The 18,700-nt window shown below is 39.3% G+C and overlaps 4 protein-coding genes across 6 annotated transcripts; 3 read left to right on the forward strand and 1 right to left on the reverse strand.

Moving 5' to 3' along the window:
- Positions 1 to 591: 591 nt before the first annotated feature.
- Positions 592 to 2,706, forward strand: LOC111776705 (peroxidase 2). Its single transcript, XM_023656028.2, has 4 exons — positions 592 to 990; positions 1,089 to 1,277; positions 1,542 to 1,707; positions 2,150 to 2,706. Exons 1-4 carry the CDS (start codon positions 787 to 789, stop codon positions 2,542 to 2,544), a joined length of 954 nt encoding a protein of 317 aa, XP_023511796.1. The 5' UTR covers positions 592 to 786; the 3' UTR covers positions 2,545 to 2,706.
- A 1,563-nt stretch (positions 2,707 to 4,269) lies between these two features.
- Positions 4,270 to 6,138, forward strand: LOC111777676 (peroxidase 2-like). Its single transcript, XM_023657383.2, has 4 exons — positions 4,270 to 4,570; positions 4,712 to 4,900; positions 5,033 to 5,198; positions 5,453 to 6,138. The coding sequence occupies exons 1-4, from the start codon at positions 4,361 to 4,363 to the stop codon at positions 5,845 to 5,847; spliced, it is 960 nt and encodes a 319-aa protein (XP_023513151.2). The 5' UTR covers positions 4,270 to 4,360; the 3' UTR covers positions 5,848 to 6,138.
- Positions 6,139 to 8,761: 2,623 nt separating this feature from the next.
- LOC111777782 (P-loop containing nucleoside triphosphate hydrolases superfamily protein) lies at positions 8,762 to 12,127 on the forward strand. Of its 2 annotated transcripts, XM_023657496.2 has the most exons (3): positions 8,764 to 10,103; positions 10,607 to 10,774; positions 11,218 to 12,127. In XM_023657496.2, the coding sequence occupies exons 1-3, from the start codon at positions 8,880 to 8,882 to the stop codon at positions 11,605 to 11,607; spliced, it is 1,782 nt and encodes a 593-aa protein (XP_023513264.2). In that variant the 5' UTR covers positions 8,764 to 8,879; the 3' UTR covers positions 11,608 to 12,127. The 2 variants fall into 2 exon arrangements, with proteins under 2 accessions (XP_086974456.1, XP_023513264.2); XM_087118330.1 differs by lacking the exon at positions 10,607 to 10,774 and having other exon boundaries at positions 8,762 to 10,103.
- Positions 12,128 to 12,968: 841 nt separating this feature from the next.
- LOC111777373 (casein kinase 1-like protein HD16) lies at positions 12,969 to 18,422 on the reverse strand. Of its 2 annotated transcripts, none has more exons than XM_023656930.2 (16): positions 17,724 to 18,422; positions 16,953 to 17,081; positions 16,765 to 16,838; positions 16,607 to 16,676; positions 16,460 to 16,515; positions 15,967 to 16,041; positions 15,761 to 15,855; positions 15,584 to 15,650; positions 15,252 to 15,381; positions 14,945 to 15,163; positions 14,718 to 14,860; positions 14,294 to 14,468; positions 14,098 to 14,188; positions 13,636 to 13,793; positions 13,303 to 13,491; positions 12,969 to 13,213 (listed from the first exon to the last, which is right to left on the reverse strand). In XM_023656930.2, the coding sequence occupies exons 1-16, from the start codon at positions 18,075 to 18,077 to the stop codon at positions 13,154 to 13,156; spliced, it is 2,085 nt and encodes a 694-aa protein (XP_023512698.1). In that variant the 5' UTR covers positions 18,078 to 18,422; the 3' UTR covers positions 12,969 to 13,153. The 2 variants fall into 2 exon arrangements, with proteins under 2 accessions (XP_023512698.1, XP_023512700.1); XM_023656932.2 differs by having other exon boundaries at positions 15,967 to 16,038; positions 17,724 to 18,421.
- Between the last annotated feature and the right edge of the window lie 278 nt (positions 18,423 to 18,700).

The following is an 18,700-nucleotide window of genomic DNA, read 5'->3' on the forward strand; positions in this document are numbered from 1 at the left end:
GGACCCCCCCGTCAATCATAAACATCAATTTCTCTAAATTCATAAACATTTTGTTATGGTGCTTGAATTGTATTAAAAATATTTATTTCCTTATTGCCAAGTATTTTAATAAATTATAAATATGTTTTATGTTTCATTTACCCTAACACAAATAGATGCTTGGGGTGGAAAAATATTTGAACGTACATAAAGTATTGGGTTGGTTGATTCTAAAACATTTTCAATTTTTTTTTGTTAAATAATTAATAAAATTTATCAACGGAGTAGTTAAGTTTTTGTCAAATAAATAATTAAAATTTTATGAGTGAAAAGTTAGACATAAAATAAATATTTATGCCAAACAACTAAAAGCATTGAGATAAATAAATACGTTTTTAAAAAAAAAAAAAAAAAAAAAAAGGAGGCCATAAAATATAAGAAAAAGACAGAAAAAATTATTCAAATTTGTCTAAAATGTAATTGGACGTCCAGCCATCTTCAAGTCCGATTTGTTAACTACACCATTATTGTATTGTGTCCTATTATTTGCATGATAGAGAGCTTGGCTGAGTATGCCTTCAAATTTGAAAAGTAAAACCCCCAATATTCTCTTTCCTCACAACCTCATTGCCCCTACCACGTAAACTCTCGCCGGTGATTTAGCCACCACCACCTTGTCATATTCATAACCTTCCTCAAAAAAAAAAATTAAAAAAAAGGACCTTTTTTTATCTATAAAAGGCACGTGCTTTATGCACAATCCCTCGCCAAAACCATCACAGCTGCTTCGATCCCCAGAGAAAAAGAATGGTTTCCTTCAAAGTTGCTTTCTTTTTGTTTGTGGGGTTCATGGTCGGAGCTTCTAAAGCTCAGCTGTGCCCGACGTTCTATGACGACTCATGCCCCGACGTATCGGACATTGTGCGCGGTGTGGTGCAGCAGGCTTTGGAGACCGATGACCGAGCGGGTGCCAGACTCATTCGCCTTCACTTCCATGACTGCTTCGTTGATGTAATTTCATTTTAGTTCACTATTTCTTCCTTTTTCCACAAAGATTGATATTGAGCTAGAAAGATTTATTTAGAAGGCTGGTTGGTTACAATTTTCAGGGGTGTGATGGATCAGTTTTACTAGTGAACCAAACGGGAGTAGTGAGTGAGCTTGGCGCTCCTGGAAATGCAAATATTACAGGGTTTAACATTGTTGATGACATCAAAGCTGCCCTCGAGGAGGCTTGTCCTGGTGTCGTTTCTTGTGCCGACATCTTAGCCTTAGCTTCCGTACATGCGGTTTCTTTGGTAATTATACTAAAATCTTATCTTTATTAAATTGCTACAAATATAGGTAACCATTTTTACAAAATAATAATAATAAGTATCAACGAAGCATGTAATATTTTAATAACACACTCAGACATATGAATTAAGACATTGTTGTAACCGCTCAAGTCTACGATACTGTCTTCTTTGATCTTTTCTCTATTTTCACATTTTTTTTTATAAAGAATGTTTCATTTAACTCTCTAACCGATGCGAGATCTCATAGTTGTTATGTTTGTTCAGGTGGGAGGACCCTTTTGGGAAGTTCAACTGGGAAGAAGAGACAGGCGAAGGGCCAACTTACAAGGCGCAATCGATGGGCTTCCAAGTCCCTTCGAAAATGTTCGAGAACTTAAAGAAAAGTTCGGCAGAGTGGGTCTTGATTCTACTGATCTTGTTGCTCTATCTGGTAATTAAGTATATTATTAGACGTTTTGAACTAAATAAACATGGCATTAAATTTCTCTTCACTAGTTATACCATTTATATTTGCAATTCACATTTAAATATTCGAAGACAAGACGCCGTTGGAGCGACGTGCATGGCTGCATTTGATTGCTCTCTCAACATGCGCTGTGGATTGTCGTGTAGTGTTTTTCAAAATCATTACGTCAACTCCGGATATTTTCACGTCTTTTCCTTCCTTTTTCTGATAGTTTATTCTTACTTGTTTCTCGTGTCGGCCACAGTGAAGGATGTTACTTGAGGAATGATGATGAGCGTAGTAGTAGTAGTAGTAGTAATAATAATAATAATAATAATAATAATAATAATAATAATAATAATAATAATAATAATAATAATAATAATAATAATAATAATAATGTTTGTGTGGATATTTGACGTGGTAGGGGCCCACACATTCGGGCGTTCGAGATGCCGATTCTTCGACAGACGTTTGAACGTTTCGAGCCCAGACAACACACTGGACGCCTCATATGCAACCCAGCTCCGTCAAGCTTGCGCTAGCAGCAGAGACACCTTCTTGAACCTCGACCCCACCACTCCCGACGACTTCGACAACAACTACTACACCAACCTTCAGTCCAACTTCGGCCTTCTCGGCAGCGACCAGGTCCTGTTCTCCACTCCCGGCGAGGACACCGTGGATATCGTCAACATGTTCGCCGGCAGCGAGCAGCAGTTCTTCGACAGCTTCGGGCAGTCCATGATCAACATGGGAAATATCAGCCCTTTAACTGGTGACCAGGGAGAAGTTAGGTGCAACTGCAGAAGACTCAACTGAAATGAAAGCCCTTCATTACGCAGCTTCTGAGCATATACATATGAATATCCAGTTTGTGGCCGTGGTCTTATTAATTGTCATCCTAAAAAAAGATGGGATTATTATTGCTCTATAATTTTCTTCCATAAATGTTCAATACAAGTGTCTTTCTACGTTACCTTACATTACCCACATGATTTTTTTTCTTTTTCTAATTCAATTATTTCATCTAATTAACGTTAGTAGTGTGAGCTATTAAACTTGAGTTTAGTAGACTTAATTTTATGAGAATCGTGGGTCATATTCGGGTTAATATTAGGATATTCTGTGAGTATCTTCAACCTAATTATGCATTGAGAGAGGAAGAAGAAAAATGTAGAAAGCAATAATAGAAGGAAGTGGGGTCCCATACATTTATCTGTTTAGCCCACCAATCACGTGGATTACAATTCTATAAAACCTTATTGATGTAAACTGGAAAGATACTTCAATTTCTTGGTCCAAATTAGCGGTTTGAGAGTTTTAAAAACAAATGAGCCTAAATTTGTAAAGAAAAATCAGCTGTCTATTTCCCTAAAACCAACATGGTAGGGTATAACTAAACTGTAAGGGACTCTTTGTTTAGAGCCATGGAAGAACATGAACCACTCCATCCACCCTCCACCTCTGACTACTCACTCTTCTACCTTCCTTTCAACCATCAACTATCCATCATTTTGCAATCTACTTTAACAAATGTGAAATCTTACATCGGTTGGAGAGGGACCCTCCCTAGTAGATGCATTTTAAAACCGTGAGGTTGATGGGAATATGTAATAGGTCAAAGCAGACAATATCGATTAGCGGTGGGCTTAGACTATTACAAATGGTATCAGAGCCAAGGTTTGAACAGTATGACAACGAGGACGTTGGGCCCCCAAGAGAAGTAGATTGTGAGATCCCACATCAGTTGGAGAAGATAATAAAACATTCCTTATAAAAGTGTGAAAACTTCCCCCAAAAACGCGTTTTAAAATCGTGAGATAAACCTCCGCTAGCTGTTAAAGCAGAAAAGAAAGATATCTCTTTACAAACTCGAGAGAGAGAGAGAGAGAGAGAGAGAGAATTCCAAAGTAGATTGAGCTGGCATTGCTGATTTGATGTTACAGCCCCAAAGACTTTTTGTTTGTAAGTTTAATTAGGCCGAATTAGTAAAATTAGAGTGGAATACATTACCCCTTGCGTCCATTGTAAATCTGCATCTTAATAATCAACCATTAAACTTTAATATAACATAAGAATCTCCCTAAAATCAAATCATTCAGACACACAAGTTTTCAGTTTTTCAACCATCAATGATACATTAACCAATAAAATGTCTATTTCATTCTATACTTAAGTTCGCCAACAAGCAAAGCTTTATTTGATGAATCAACAGCCGCTAATCACTTTTTGATTACGTGCCACACAAAGAAGTCAAACAAACAAAATAAGGAAGAGATTATGATGAAGCAAGAAAGAATTTTGCTTCTAATTAATAATAAAACTTAGAATCTCCAAAATTGAATCGTTCCTGGGCTGTGCCTCAGAGTGGGAAGAAAATTCAAAGGGAAATCCAAAGCTGAAATTTCTTATGCAGATAGATGGTTAAGAAAAGTAAAAGGGTGGCTTATTTTCAAGGTTTGATTGTCCTGTGGCACGTAATAACCTCAGCCTCCACTACCTTCTCACCACCTTCTTCATGTCTATAAAAGGATGTGGCTCTGTTTATACTCCCTCACAACTCTAAAGGACACCTAAGGGCTTAACCTAATTGTTCTAACTTAAGGCCTCAAACTCTCCTACTTTGTCTATTGTAATGGCATCTTTTAAAGCTTTCATGCCTTTCTTATTTGTTGTGTGTTTGATGGTTGGGTCTGTGAGCGCACAACTGAGCTCCACATTCTACGCTACCACATGTCCCAATGTATCAAGCATTGTGCGTGGTGTTGTGGAGCAAGCACTGCGAAGTGACGACAGGGCTGGTGCCAAACTCATCCGTCTCCACTTCCACGACTGCTTCGTCGATGTAATTTGCTCGACTCTCGGTTTCTTTCATTTCTTTTTCAACTTCGTTAAATCGCTAATGGACTCAAGAGCTTACGTTAGATTAATATGTTACAGAGTTGAATCTATCTAATACTCTAAAATGAAATAATTGTATTTGTAGGGATGTGATGGGTCGGTGCTATTAGAGGATCAAGATGGCATAGTGAGCGAGCTGGGTGCAAACGGAAACGCTGGCATCACAGGTTTCAATATTGTTAATGACATCAAAGCTGCAATCGAGAATGTTTGTCCCGGGGTCGTCTCTTGTGCTGATATACTAGCCCTTGCTTCTCGACACTCCGTCAACTTGGTACCTACTTCAATATTAACTATATTATAAACAAAAATAACGCCAATACTATGTGCATCACAAATTTAAACTACACTAATTAATTAACACAAGCTAAGCCATGTATGTATATTTATACGTCGCATTTTGCAGGCAGGAGGCCCGGGTTGGGAGGTTCAATTAGGAAGAAGAGATGGAAGAACAGCAAATTTGGATGGTGCCATGGAGCTTCCAAGTCCTTTTGACGATCTCTCAGTCCTGAGAAGAAAGTTCAGGGACGTTCAACTTGACGATACTACCGATCTCGTTGCTCTATCAGGTAATCATTTCAAACTATTTACTTATTCCATGTTGTGAACTACGACTCTCCATAATGGTACGATATTGTCCATTTTTGAATTTTTCCAAAGACCTCATACGAATGGAGTTGATATTCCTTAACCTACGATCATTTCCTAAATTAGTCAATGTAGTACTCCGTTCCAACAATCTTCAACCTTCCAACCTTAAATGTTTTGAAGATTAAATAGACAGACGATCATAAATAATCTCGGTACATGCATGCATGCGCAGGTGCACACACATTTGGGCGTTTGAGATGCCGATTTTTCGACAGACGGCTAAACACTTCAAACCCGGACCCGACCCTGAACTCGACGTATGCGGACGAGCTGCGCCAAAACTGTCAACCAGGGCGAGACACATTCGTGAATCTGGACCCAACAACACCGGACACCTTCGACAGCAACTACTTCACAAATCTTCAGAGCAATCGCGGGCTTCTGGAAAGTGACCAAGTTCTGTTCTCCACCAGCGGAGCTCCAACTATCAGTATTGTCAACAGCTTCGCCAGCAGCCAGAGCCAATTCTTCACCGCCTTCGCTCAGTCAATGATTAACATGGGAAATCTCGGGCCTTTGACTGGGAGCACAGGAGAAATCAGGACCAATTGCAGAAGACTCAACTAAAGCGCGTGATTCTTAGAGTAATGCATGCAAGTGTATCAAAATAGATATCTATATAGTTGTGTGTGGAGGGTCGGTTTTATGGTCAAAGTAACAATACTAAATAATGTAAAGCGCGTGCGGGAGACTCGCACAAGCTTCCATGGTGTCCTTGTTTAGTTTGGTGAAGACAAAGTGATTTTGTGTTTCTATTTTTGTTTGTGATGTTACAACAAGAAGCAATGTCCAATGATAAAAAAAACTCGTAAGAGTTTTGTATTTTTAGCTTCGATAATATGCGGTGGGTTCACTCCATTTTTGTATTTTTAATGAAACGCCCAAATTCACAACTAGCAAATATTGTCCTCTTTGTTTTTCGTTTCAGATTTCTATACAAGATTTTTAAAACACGTCTATATGAAAAAGTTTCCACACCCTTATAAAAGATGTTTCGTTCGCCTCCCCAGTCGACGTGTAGTGTCACAACCTAACTATAAAGAAAGTAGGTTGTGACCCTCACTTTGCAACATGAGAAGCAGCGACCCTCAAGTGGCGCCCATCGGGTCACACGAGGTACTAGACGAGTGTCATGATGCGACCGAGGAGGACAGTGCATCATCTAACACACCACACAGAGTGGACATTGAAGACAAGTAGAGACATAAGCAAGATAAAGACATCGAACAGATAAGAGTGGCAAAGACATGCTTGTTGAAGGGCCGGGTTGGGTCCCTGCCCTTAACCTCGAAAGTCAGGGTTCTGAAAGGAATTTGGGCATGCGGTTCTAGAGTTAAGTCCGTCCATATGAAATATGAATGATCGCCAAATTCGGTGTCAACCAGACACCAGATGGACACTCCATGGCACCCATTAGCCAAAATCATGTCTATGTGGATTAAAAATGGCTCAAAATATACTGTAGGGGTAACATTGTCAGCTCTCCACCACCTTAGGCCAGGTGGCCTAAGCGAGTTACCCTGTGACACATGAGTGTATCACAGCATTGGCGAGCGTGCCGAGATGAGTGTCTCAGGAGACTTCCTTTGAAAATGGGTTTTTAAAGGACAGTACCGGGCGGCACGGGTGTGCCGCTATTACGCCCCAGCCCGCATGTCGGAGGTTGCTACAGACACCCGCTTTCTGGTACGGTATCCGTAAATGACATGACATGGGCACAGGAGGGTCAATGCCTCCATAAGAACCCAGATGGATAGATGTTTGGGATGTCCCAATGAGATGAGTGACACGTGGGCCTGTTCTCGATGGCCTGACCAAGTGAGTTGTGATGGTCGACGACACCCTGAGACTCGGGACGACGTCAAGCTCAACGGGTCATGTCGATGGGAATCAAGATGACAAGATGAGACGCGATGTTGCATTGAGAGACGTTGGCCCGAGTAGAGGCAAGGTTGAGTCGAATGACTTGACCTAGTGTACAGGCAAGTCGATTGTGTCACAGACGATTGAACATACAGACGCAGGCAGCATGTGTGGTCAAACAAGCTTGGATTCCACATAAGCGATGTTAGATTGACAAAAACAAATCTTGCCTAAGGTCCGATGAAGCCACAAAGTCAAGCAAAAAATATATATGGGACCAAATTCCCCTTGAAGCTGGTCGTAAGAGTGTTAAGATCACGATGCCGCATGGTTGAAAAAATAGGACCGTGACACCCAGCGTTCTTGCTGTCACTCGTTCCCTTCTCCAATCGATATAGATCTCAAAATTCACCCCCTTCAGGGCCTGAACGTCTTCGCTGGCACGCCACCCGGTGTCTGGCTCTGATACCATTTGTAATGGCCCAAACCCAACATTTATACATATTATCCTTTTCAAATTTTCCTTTTCCGACTTCCTCTCAAGATTTTTAAAGCTAAAGAAAAGTTTCCACCGATGAAGAATCAAATCATATGGTTACTTAAAACTTACTTTAATTAAACCCATTCGAATTTTATTTAATTAAAATATATTTTTGGTTCGATACAATACTTAAATTTATATTATTTTTATTTTTATTTATTTTGTTCTTCGACCATTCTTAATAAGGCCGAAAACAAAAGATTCTTTAGAGCCCACAATCCCTCAAGCCCCATCTTGGAAAGGCCTATCAGAACAAAAGATTATTTACAGCTTAAAAGGGCCTGAAGCCCAATCTTCAGAAACAAAAGATTCTATATAGCTTAGAGCCCCTTAGGCCCAATCGTGAAAGGCCCATCTGAAACAAAAGATTCTATATAGCTTAGAGCCCCTTAGGCCCAATCTTGAAAGGCCCATCTGAAACAAAAGATTCTATATGGCTTACAGCCCGTGAGGCCCAATCTTGAAAGGCCCATTTGAGAGAAAAGATTCTATATAGCTTAAAGCCCCTGAGGCTCAACTTGTAAAGGCCCATCCGAAACAACAGCGTAAGAGCCCTGAGGCCCAATTTCGGAAAGGCCTTATCTGAAACAAATTTCTTTACAGCTTAGAGCCCCTGAGGCCCAATCTTGAAAAGGCCCATCAGAAATGAAAGATTCTTTACAGCTTGAAGCGCCTGAGGCCCAATCTTGAAAAGGCCCATAAAAACAAAAGATTCTTTCCAGCTTAGACTTAGAGAGCCTGAGGCCCAATCTTTAAAAGGCCCATCTGAACAAAAAAAAAATAGTCTTAACAGCTAAGAGCCCCCGAGTCCCCATCTTGAAAAAGCCCATCAGAAAAAAATATTCTTCACAGATTGGCCCTTGAGGCCCAATCTTGAAACGGCCCATAAAAAAAAAGATTCTTCACAGCGTCGGGCCATGAGGCCCAATATTGAGAAGGCCCATCGATATAGCTTAGGGCCATGAGGCCCAATCTTGAAAAATAATACAAATTTAAAAGTAATTGAACGTGAATTAAACTACGAAATTAAGATTTGAGAGTGACATAAATATAAATTAAAAGGAAAATGGAAATGAAAGTGGTGGTAAGAGAAGTTACGACGTCGTATCATTGGTCTTCCATCGGTCTCTTCACCGGCTTGAACCCTAAACCCTGTGGAGTGAAGAAGAGAGGTGAGGAAAAACCAGCCGAACAAATGCTGATTGCTCGAAAGCTTTCTGCTTTGAAGCTCAAACCCATTCTTTCCCTGCGTTTCGTTTCCCCTTTGCAGCGCTCGCAGTTATTTTCTTCGCCTTTCTGCTCAAACCCACGAATCCTTTGCCCACTTCCTTCCGCTATTCCACTTCCTCTTTCGCCTTCTTCCTCCTCCCACCCTTTCTCTTCGAAACCCACACCTCCAGAATCTCCGCTTCTCACCCGTGATGGGAACTACTCCGAAGCCACTTCCCGATTCTCCCTCGTCTGCCCTGGCTGTGGAGTTCACATGCAAGAGACCAATCCCAAGCATCCAGGCTTCTTCGTCAAACCCTCAAGGAAAGATTCCAATTATCGCCTGCTTACGCATCTTGTGCCCGTCGACGATGAATCTGAATGCTCCGATCTCCTCAAAAGAGGCCTCGTAATGGAGCCTGAACATCAGAAAAGTGAAGAGAATGTGAACGAGAAAGCCCAGAAGCCAACTGTGTGTTCGCGGTGTCACTCATTGAGGCATTATGGGAAGGTAAAGGATCCTGCACTGGAGAATTTGCTGCCGGATTTTGATTTCGATCATACTATCGGTAGGAGACTGGTGTCAACGACGGGAACCCGGTCTGTTGTGCTGTTGGTCGTTGATGCTGCAGATTTTGATGGGTCATTCCCAAAGAAGGTCGCGAACTTGGTCTCGGCGACTATTGAGGACAATTCAACTGCCTGGAAACAGGGGAAATCGGGTAATGTGCCTAGAGTGGTGCTGGTGGTGACAAAAATAGATCTGCTGCCTAGCTCTGTATCACCAACGAGGTTTGAGCATTGGGTGAGGCAGAGAGCGAGGGAGGGTGGTATCAACAAGATAACAAGTCTGCACATGGTGAGCGCGGTTAGAGATTGGGGGCTGAAAAGTTTGGTGGAGGATGTAATTGACTTGGTTGGGCCGAGGGGAAATGTGTGGGCAGTTGGAGCACAAAATGCTGGGAAAAGCACGCTGATTAATTCAATAGGAAAGCACGTTGGTGGGAAGATCACGCAGTTGACTGAAGCACCTGTTCCTGGTACAACTTTGGGGATAATCAGAGTGGAGGGTATGTTTCCGGGTCAAGCCAAATTGTTCGATACTCCTGGCCTTCTCAATCCCCATCAAATTACTACGAGATTGACGAGGGAAGAGCAGAAACTTGTTCACATCAGCAAGGAATTGAAGCCGAGGACTTACAGGATAAAGGTAAGGAAATTGAATTTTTATTAAGACATGAAATTTCGAAAGAAACGCTGCCCATAAATAGCAGGGATTTCAAAGAATAATTCAAAATAGAGAATCCCCTCAATCCCTGGGAAAGAATATCAAGAATGTTGCTCATATGATTCCTTTTTGACGGGCACTAGAGTGACATAATAATCTGAAAAAATAGTTTTTCATGCCTGAAACTTAAGTGCTGCTCCATTTCCATTGAATCCTCGTTTTTTGAGTTTTAGTTTTCAGAGATGATTAGGTTTTGGGACAAGTAGTCGATGTTATTGACTAAGAGGATACATGATATAACTAACATGAAATACTTGTACCAAAAATTACATGGTCATTAAACTGATTGGCCAAACTTTATACTCTGTGTAATAACGTTGAAATTTGAGGACCATGTTTCTACTTTCAATCTGATCTTCTGTACAACTATTTTCAACAAGAAAATGTGGTAGAGATTTCATAGTCCTAGTATCGCTTTTACATAGGCTGGTCATACAATTCATGTTGCGGGGCTCATGAGGCTAGATGTGGAAGAAACATCTGTGGATACAATTTATGTTACAGTGTGGGCATCTCCTTATCTTCCATTACACATGGGGAAAACAGAAAATGCAAGCAAAATACTGGAGGACCATTTTGGCAATCAGTTGCAGGTATTATTTGCAATAGGTAGTTTGATAACCATTTGTGCAGTATGTTGCTGAAATTTAAGTGCTATTCCAGGACCAGTTTATATATATATATGTGCATCATTTGACTTCTGAATTTGATTGTCGTAGTCTTCCTAACTTGCATTATTTTTGGAATGTGCGTACTGCGTATGGCTTTTATAATTTATTTCGTCTGGATATTGGTCACTACTTATGATCCTTTAGGATAATCAATTGATGATTCAACTGGCCTTCTATGCGTTTTTTTCTTTTGTAATTTTGTTACATTTAGGGTGTCATTGTGTTTGCATAATATTTATTGGAAAGTCTTGACCTTTTATATTTATGAAAAGTTGCGTTTTGAATTTATTTTTTCTGTTGGATAATATAATCTGATAGATTCTCTTACATTTAGTAGCATCCTCATTGTTTCTTGCTTTGCTCAGCCACCTATAGGCAAAGATCGAGTTGCAGAACTTGGAAAATGGGTGAGAAGGGAATTTCATGTTTGTGGGAGTAGTTGGGATTCAAGTTGTGTGGATGCTGCTGCTGCTGGACTGGGTTGGTTCGCCATTGGTCTTAAAGGAGAGGCAGTCTTAAGCATATGGACTTATGAGGGCATCGAGGTTGTTCTAAGAAGTTCTGTCATTCCTGACAGATCAAACTTCTTTGAAGATGCTGGATTTACAGTCTCAAAAATTGTCTCCAAGGCTGATCAGGCTGCAAACAAATCACTTGATCAAAGTGAAAGGAAGAAGAAAAAGGGTGATCCCAAAGTTCATGTGCTGGCTGAAACGTCAGCATTGAAAGCTCGCTCAGAATGTGATTCTGCTTAGAGTTTGTAGCGTTGTACAGAAAGTGGTCCACATCAGTGTACAAGCATGGTGTTTGATGGAATTTACACTAAAGAATTGCAACGCATGCATCGTCAAGACTTCTGCCTGGAGACGAGGATTTTGAAGACTTTCAATCAGTGATTATCTTCTGGGATCTGTGTGACTTTCTCTTCCCGCAACACAAATCAAAGGTTGAACGAGGCTGTGATGCACTGCGTACTCAAAGTAAGTTGCTTCATCAGAGAAAGATAATTAAGTCCACTGCTTCATTTTCAAGGAAGGCTTCAGCTTCTTTACTCGTTACTCTAATTACTGCAACACCTAAACTGGACAGTAATTATAACTTGAGGGATTGTTGCGGTTGATTCTTTTTTGCTAGTGAGGTCGTACTTGTCTGATCAATCATCAAGATTCTTTCTTTTCTTTCTTTTTTTTTTTTTTTTTTTTTCTATTCTTTGTTCTCTTTCGTCTGCAATAAGCTGACTCCACAATTATGATAAGAGTTGGATTTGGTTGCGCTTATGTACTCTACAATTGAATCGGTTGGACTATGCTTTGTGGTGTGGTTAGAACAGAGCGATTTTGGTGTACGTAACAATATGCATTTGACGATTACACTGTCAATCTAACTTCGCAGTATGTTCTTCCACTCGTTGAACTCTGTCATGAAGCGACACTGTCAATCTAAAACACTAACATATTTGTAAATTTCTATCCATTCTTTTTACACAAAGTTTGATCTACGATAAAATCTTCTGCTGGAGGAATGTTGACAAACTCGAATTCTATAGAATACAAACATAAAGTGCCTTGTCTTAGTGTTTGGTCGCATTTTGGATGTTCCAGTCATACATGTTCTATAATGTATTGTCTATGACCACATGTACGTTCCACCCATTTTCGAACTATTTTACTTGTTTTCATATATAGTTAGCAACATCTCTGCTAGATCTTTATTTACTAGCTTTCATTATATTTATGGATGAAAATATGACTAGGAGTCAATCCTGTCTTAAATATGAGTGAGGATATGAGTAATCATCAATTCTTTCTACCCGATTTTCTACCCCAATTATAGTATCAAAGTTGTTGCTTATTTAATCTATAACATTGCGTTGCTTATTTAATTTTAATCTATAACATTGCTTTGTTAAAAATTGTTTTAACTTAACACGCACACATTTTTAAGCGTAACTAATGACCAATTATACACAAGTGTTCCACAATTAGTTACCTAAAATAAAATTCAGAAATTTCAATAATTAAAGATTATATTTATTCATGGACATGGACGTGTGCCTCTTTTTATATATTTTGATTGAACGTCGGAGAGAAGTTGTTAATTTAGGACTAAATTGAAATGTGAAACCGAGAAAGAAAAGCCATTTATACAGCTCTGACGGAACCAATTTAATATACAAACACGGCCATGTACTCTCCCAATCTAAAATTACAGCAATGTAACAACTATCTATCTATTATGGGCACCAAACAACAAAATCTGCTGCCTTTCTTTCCGAATTCCTTGGGGATAATAAAATATGGTTTAAGCTACAGTTCTTCCATAACACAGGCAAGCAAGATACAGATTCTTCGCCCACTTTTCCTGCTCCAAAGAAAACACATTCAAAATCCACAATTTGCAATATCAATGGTTGTTATTCACCCACAATTTGCATGTTAAAATCAGCGTACCTTTACATGGGTGCTTGGAAACTGAGATGTCCGTAGTGTTTCTTGAGTCTCGTCCCCGGGTTTGCGCCTAGGAACACTCAAGATAAGAGCTGCTTGATCCCAAGTTGCAGCTGTGGATGTTATTCGATACCCATTATCCCATCGTCTGTGGATGCCTTCACTTGGATAGAGGAAATCAAGCTCCACAACCTGTTCAATGACTAATAAATTAATAGTGGAGAGAGTTAACATAATTCCCACACCAAGTTTAAAGTTATACACTAAATAGAGGTAGAGCCATATGACAACATAATTAACCCAAACTGGTCAATAAAACCATAAACAAAACTCAACCTGGTCGCTAAAACCAGCATTGCGTGACATGACAACACCCCATCGGCTTCCTGCAGTTGCCATTGACGTCACATGAAATCCTTCTCTCCATTTCTTGTTTATCCACTTGAAGGGGAAAGAATCACTCACTTTGTACGACTGTTGGGTATATTGGGTCCCTGCAGAAGCAGAATAAAAGGAAAGTTAAAATAGTGGTAGGTACACATACATTGATAGCAAGAACTTGCAGAACTGATATCAGAACGATATTCTCTTATATTGACTATAGTTTTTTGTTGTGCCCTTACAATAGAGATATAGACATGAAATACTAAAGAATAAAACTAACTCTTAATTGTGCAAGAAAAACCTAGATAACAAGGTCTTTATGATTGATAAGGAGCCCAGGAGACAGAAAACAACAATTATCCATCTATAAAGCAACAACCAATGTCACATTAAACATAATTGATGCAGACAAACCTTTTGACATCACCACGAGGGAGCTTCCATTATTAGCACCAGCAATAGAACTGATGTAATAGTTCTTTTCCCATTGTTCCATTATCCATTCCTGCTTATTTTATATTAAATTTAATAACCATTTCATGGAATACGACAGGAAATTTAAAACTTTAGTAATGAAAAATTGACTTCAAATTGAAAGAAAGAAAATGACCTTGTGCAGGAAAAAGGGAGAGAGCTCGTAGACTTGGTTCGTAAAACCAGTTCCAGCATCCATGATTAATGCCCAAAGATTTGAACAAGATGCCACAGAGCTAATAAGTAACCCATCTGCAATTCCTCTCTCTACATGCTGTGACAACCTTGCATCAGCCACATTATAATGATACCTATCACCATGGAAAGCAAGCTAATTGAGAGCATGCCATTGGAAATTTCCCATGGAATGAATGCCACCTCAGCTCAATACCCCCTTTCTGCCGATCATTCTAAATACTTTTATTAATTGATCAGAAACTCCAAGGAAAAAGTAATGACATGCTTCACAGTTCTATCATTTTGGGTCAATGCAAAATGTAATTCTTCTGGTTGCATGTAAAATGAGAGGGGGTAGTGAAAGCTGCACAATCTAACTTCACCTTTGCTTCATTGGCAGCCGAGCATTGTAAACTGAAATCCACTGTGTCGCAGGAACACCTAAACGAACTTTCTTTCTTGGCTGCCCATCGTCTTCTTCTGGAATATTCAGCCTGCCACGCTTTTGTCCAACTTGACTGATAATCTAGCAATGATTATAAATAAATGATTTATTCAATAGAACATTTGATGAACAATATCATCCAAAAACTTGGGGCAATTTGATTACCTTCTGGGCACCATCAGTTTTTATGGGTCTTACTGCTGGATTTGGTCCAATAAAACCCTCAAATAGAGATATTAGCTTAGAATAATTGGGCTCTTCATCAAATTTCATGTTCACCACAATTTCAAGGAATTCTCTAATAGGTGGGGGGCAGAAGCAACACAACATTTCAGGAGACGTTGCCATCTTTTTTTTGCAAACAAGAAAGGATTTGTTGTCACCCTAACAGAAAGCGGCAGGTTAGAAGTTAGTTTGACAAGGAAACTAAAAACTTCAGCACAGTGCTAGATACACTCAAAATTTATAATACCTGATAGCCTTGCCATGGTAGCCTTCCTCGATGGAGAAAGATAAGAGTGTATGCAAGAGATTCAAGATCATCTCTTCTACTAGCAGTTCGGCCCAAATGTGCATGAACACTAGCATACCGTACAGTTCCTCTGGGGTGGTAGGCAAGAAAAGGTATCAAGAACATTGAACCAATATCAACATAATATGCCATAATAGCCACGTTATAAGAAAACGAATGCTAGTGTTAAGTCTAAGTATCAAATGGACACATGCCAACAACTATTATGGATTCTACAACATCCATAAGGATCAGAATAGCATTAAGATTTGATGACAGCACACATCACTCACCTAAACATATCAGGACGTTGATCATATTCAACATGCTGTCCAGTAGAACTGTCTTTCCATTTAGTTGCTGCAGAAAAATTGTAAGATATAGATGACATAAGAAACAAAATACAATAATAACAAATTGAGGAAAAAAAAAAAGTACAGTTACTATATCGGGTATAGAACTTTACTCACCTAATCCAAGATCAACAAGAAACAATTTTTTCTCTTGTGCGGTAGAAGGTTGACCGAGTAAAAAGTTCTCTGGTTTCACATCTCCATGCACATAACTATTGATCATTTGGGGGGGGGGGGGGGGGGGGGAAAGAGGTGGTCAAGATACAATATATTGCACTAGAAAACTTGTAAATCATTTTTAAAAAGAAACCATAATTGCATACCCTTTTGCATGCATCTTATCCAAGATTGATAACGATTCCACTGCTATGCAAGAGACCATTTCTGCAGACATACTGCTATAAATCCAACCACAATAAGACACATACAAATAAATGTCCAAAATTACATATTCCACGATCCATAGACCAATGGTTATTTTCTTACAGACTAAAGACTAGAGATGCCCAATTCTGAATCATATTGACTTAGTAATAACATCATTAAGAATGGGGTTGAGTAAAATCTCTAAAGACTAATGATAAGACACTGTCAATCAGGTCTCAAGATATCATCAAATCTCATTCAAGTTTTGATTTAATAAAAATCCCTGGACCAGAGTTGAAAACCATATGCAAAGCTAATTCCTCCAGCCGAAAATTGCATTAATCCAAATCACCATTTCACTTCTAGTATCAAAGATAAGTAATGCAACACACATGCAAGAACATATGTGACCAGTAAAGCAACATAGAGATACAAGTTCAAGAAACTCACGCCTGCCCTGAAGAATTCCATACATCCCACAAGCTCGGCCCTAACATGTCCATGACCTAAACAAGAAAGCTTAAAATTCAAACTTGAAGGAAATAAATTAGAAAAATGAAAACCATATACCACAAAAAGATGAAGTTGTTGACACACCATGACGTAATAGTCTCCTTGTCGACCCTTATAGTGTACTTTTGGCACTCCATGACTGCCACCAAGTGCGCTACTCAACAAAGTATCAGAGGTAAGTAAAAACAAAAACAATTTTTATCAATAAAAATAACATCCACATAACCCAGAAAGTTACTCACTTGTAAACTTGCCATTCATATGGAGGACCATAATTACAACCTTTGCTATTTCTGTGTTCAAATTTAAGAGCAACCTGAAAATAAAATAAATCAATATAAGGTAAGAATACGATGATACATGGATACTGACAAATTAGAATTTATTTCATTTGCATATATTAATAAAAACTACTGCCAAGATGTTTTACCTCGGTAGCTGCAGCCCCTGTTGCACGATCATTTCCACCTGTAAGCCGACGACCAACAAATACTTGCCCAAATCCACCTTTGCCCAGTTTTCTCTCTATTTTATACACTGGCGACCCTCCTACTTGGACCTTGAATCAGGCCACAAAACATAAATAAACTTGCAATGAAACAGCAATTCTGAAGACGGTAATTCACTTAAATTACTTCCCAGACATGCCAAGCCCAATAACACAAGATTTTAGAAGTTCAGAAAAGTAGATAAGCCGAAAATAGGCATCTTTCTTATTTTAATTCTATACAAGAAAAAATTCAGTAAACGTTTACGAGTAAGCTCAATAGACATTATGCAACTATTCAACTAGAGATCAATAAGAGCTTAAAATTACTGTGGAAAGATCCTTCTAGAGTAAACCATGATATGTTAGCTCAGAGAGTGAAGAAGCGAATGCAGATGACTCGGAAGTTAAACTTTGACATTCAACTGAACTGTTAAATTTGAACATTCGATATTAAATGTTGTTCGGCAAATGATTGTCCCATAATAACACAAGTGAGCTGGCTACACTGCTACGATCGCTGAAAGAACACTTACAAAAAACACCGTCGCCCGAAATTAAATGCAAGTTAGACGCTCATTTCTTGCAATTACAAGGTTACACAACCTAATCAACCTAAAAGCCGTTAGCCCAAACCAAAAAATGGCAGATTAAAAACAGGAAACAATGAGAACAACCAAACTAATGTAGAGCGTATTTCAAAATGAAATGTACCTTTTCCGGAAAAGGCGCTGAGCTACCCTCTTCCTCTATGCCAGCAGCCTTATTAGCACTCAAGCCGCCACTTTCATCACCCATAGCGCCCTTGTCTTCTTCTACCTCGAGCCCTTGCACTTTTTTGTCCTCCAAATCAGTATCCCTCTGAGATATAACAATCACCTCTTCCTCCTGATTCTTATTTAATTCTTTGATTGCCAACCTCGTTCTTGGCCTCGGTCTCGCCTCCGCAGCTTCTCTGGCGACCGCAGCTCGAGTTTTTACGTAAGCTCCAGCCGGCGGAGGCTCTTCGAAGTGCTTCTGAACGATCCTACCGCGGCCTCTGCGCACACCTCTGCGAAGCACCGGCATTGTTCAAACCCATAAAAAAGTAGGTGCGAAACAACGCCAAAAATATGATCATTATCTTCGATTCAACTAAACTCCGGTAGCGTAGACATGGCCGGATTTTGCGGGGGAGGAGAAACAGAGAAAAATCGCAGGAAACTAAACAGGGATTCCAATCGACAATCGGAACAACGATGAGTGAGTGCGTGAGACTGATTTCTGATAAGAAAAATGGATCTTGAGGTTGAGGGGGCTTGGAATTGGGGTTAGGGTTTGACAGAAATGCAAGGAAAAAGAACGACTCTTCGTCGTCTCAACTGTAAGATGACGTGGAAACAAAATAGCGAATGCGAGTGCGAACGCGATCGACTCATCAAATCATGTGTTTATATGTGTGTATAACGCGTAACCGTGATCTTCCGGATATACTTTTTCATTTCTCATTTATTTTTTAATATCTTATATTTTCACGAACCATTTTTTACGTTTTTATCCAAAACTAATATATTTAGTTACTATATTTACTTTTACTCGTTTTCACACGTAAATTGGCCCTCAGCCATTAGATATCTATATTTTTTATATAGTCCTTTAAATTGTATTCGAATTAAATAGATATTTACCATATTTATATTTTTAGATAATTA

The sequence above is a fragment of the Cucurbita pepo genome, chromosome 16, assembly GCF_057944985.1.
Source record: "Cucurbita pepo subsp. pepo isolate OVF chromosome 16, ASM5794498v1, whole genome shotgun sequence".
NCBI classification, from domain to species: domain Eukaryota; kingdom Viridiplantae; phylum Streptophyta; class Magnoliopsida; order Cucurbitales; family Cucurbitaceae; genus Cucurbita; species Cucurbita pepo.

Coding starts and splice junctions, on each gene's coding strand:
- LOC111776705 (XM_023656028.2), top strand. CDS start 787: ATGGTTTCCTTCAAAGTTGCTTTCTTTTTGTTTGTGGGGTTCATGGTC. Junction 991..1,088: donor TCCATGACTGCTTCGTTGAT/GTAATTTCATTT, acceptor TACAATTTTCAG/GGGTGTGATGGATCAGTTTT. Junction 1,278..1,541: donor CCGTACATGCGGTTTCTTTG/GTAATTATACTA, acceptor ATGTTTGTTCAG/GTGGGAGGACCCTTTTGGGA.
- LOC111777676 (XM_023657383.2), top strand. CDS start 4,361: ATGGCATCTTTTAAAGCTTTCATGCCTTTCTTATTTGTTGTGTGTTTG. Junction 4,901..5,032: donor CTCGACACTCCGTCAACTTG/GTACCTACTTCA, acceptor CGCATTTTGCAG/GCAGGAGGCCCGGGTTGGGA. Junction 5,199..5,452: donor CGATCTCGTTGCTCTATCAG/GTAATCATTTCA, acceptor ATGCATGCGCAG/GTGCACACACATTTGGGCGT.
- LOC111777782 (XM_023657496.2), top strand. CDS start 8,880: ATGCTGATTGCTCGAAAGCTTTCTGCTTTGAAGCTCAAACCCATTCTT. Junction 10,104..10,606: donor CGAGGACTTACAGGATAAAG/GTAAGGAAATTG, acceptor GCTTTTACATAG/GCTGGTCATACAATTCATGT. Junction 10,775..11,217: donor ATTTTGGCAATCAGTTGCAG/GTATTATTTGCA, acceptor TGCTTTGCTCAG/CCACCTATAGGCAAAGATCG.
- LOC111777373 (XM_023656930.2), bottom strand. CDS start 18,077: ATGCCGGTGCTTCGCAGAGGTGTGCGCAGAGGCCGCGGTAGGATCGTT. Junction 15,651..15,760: donor TCTTGTTGATCTTGGATTAG/GTGAGTAAAGTT, acceptor ATTTTTCTGCAG/CAACTAAATGGAAAGACAGT. Junction 13,794..14,097: donor CCTCGTGGTGATGTCAAAAG/GTTTGTCTGCAT, acceptor CTGCTTCTGCAG/GGACCCAATATACCCAACAG.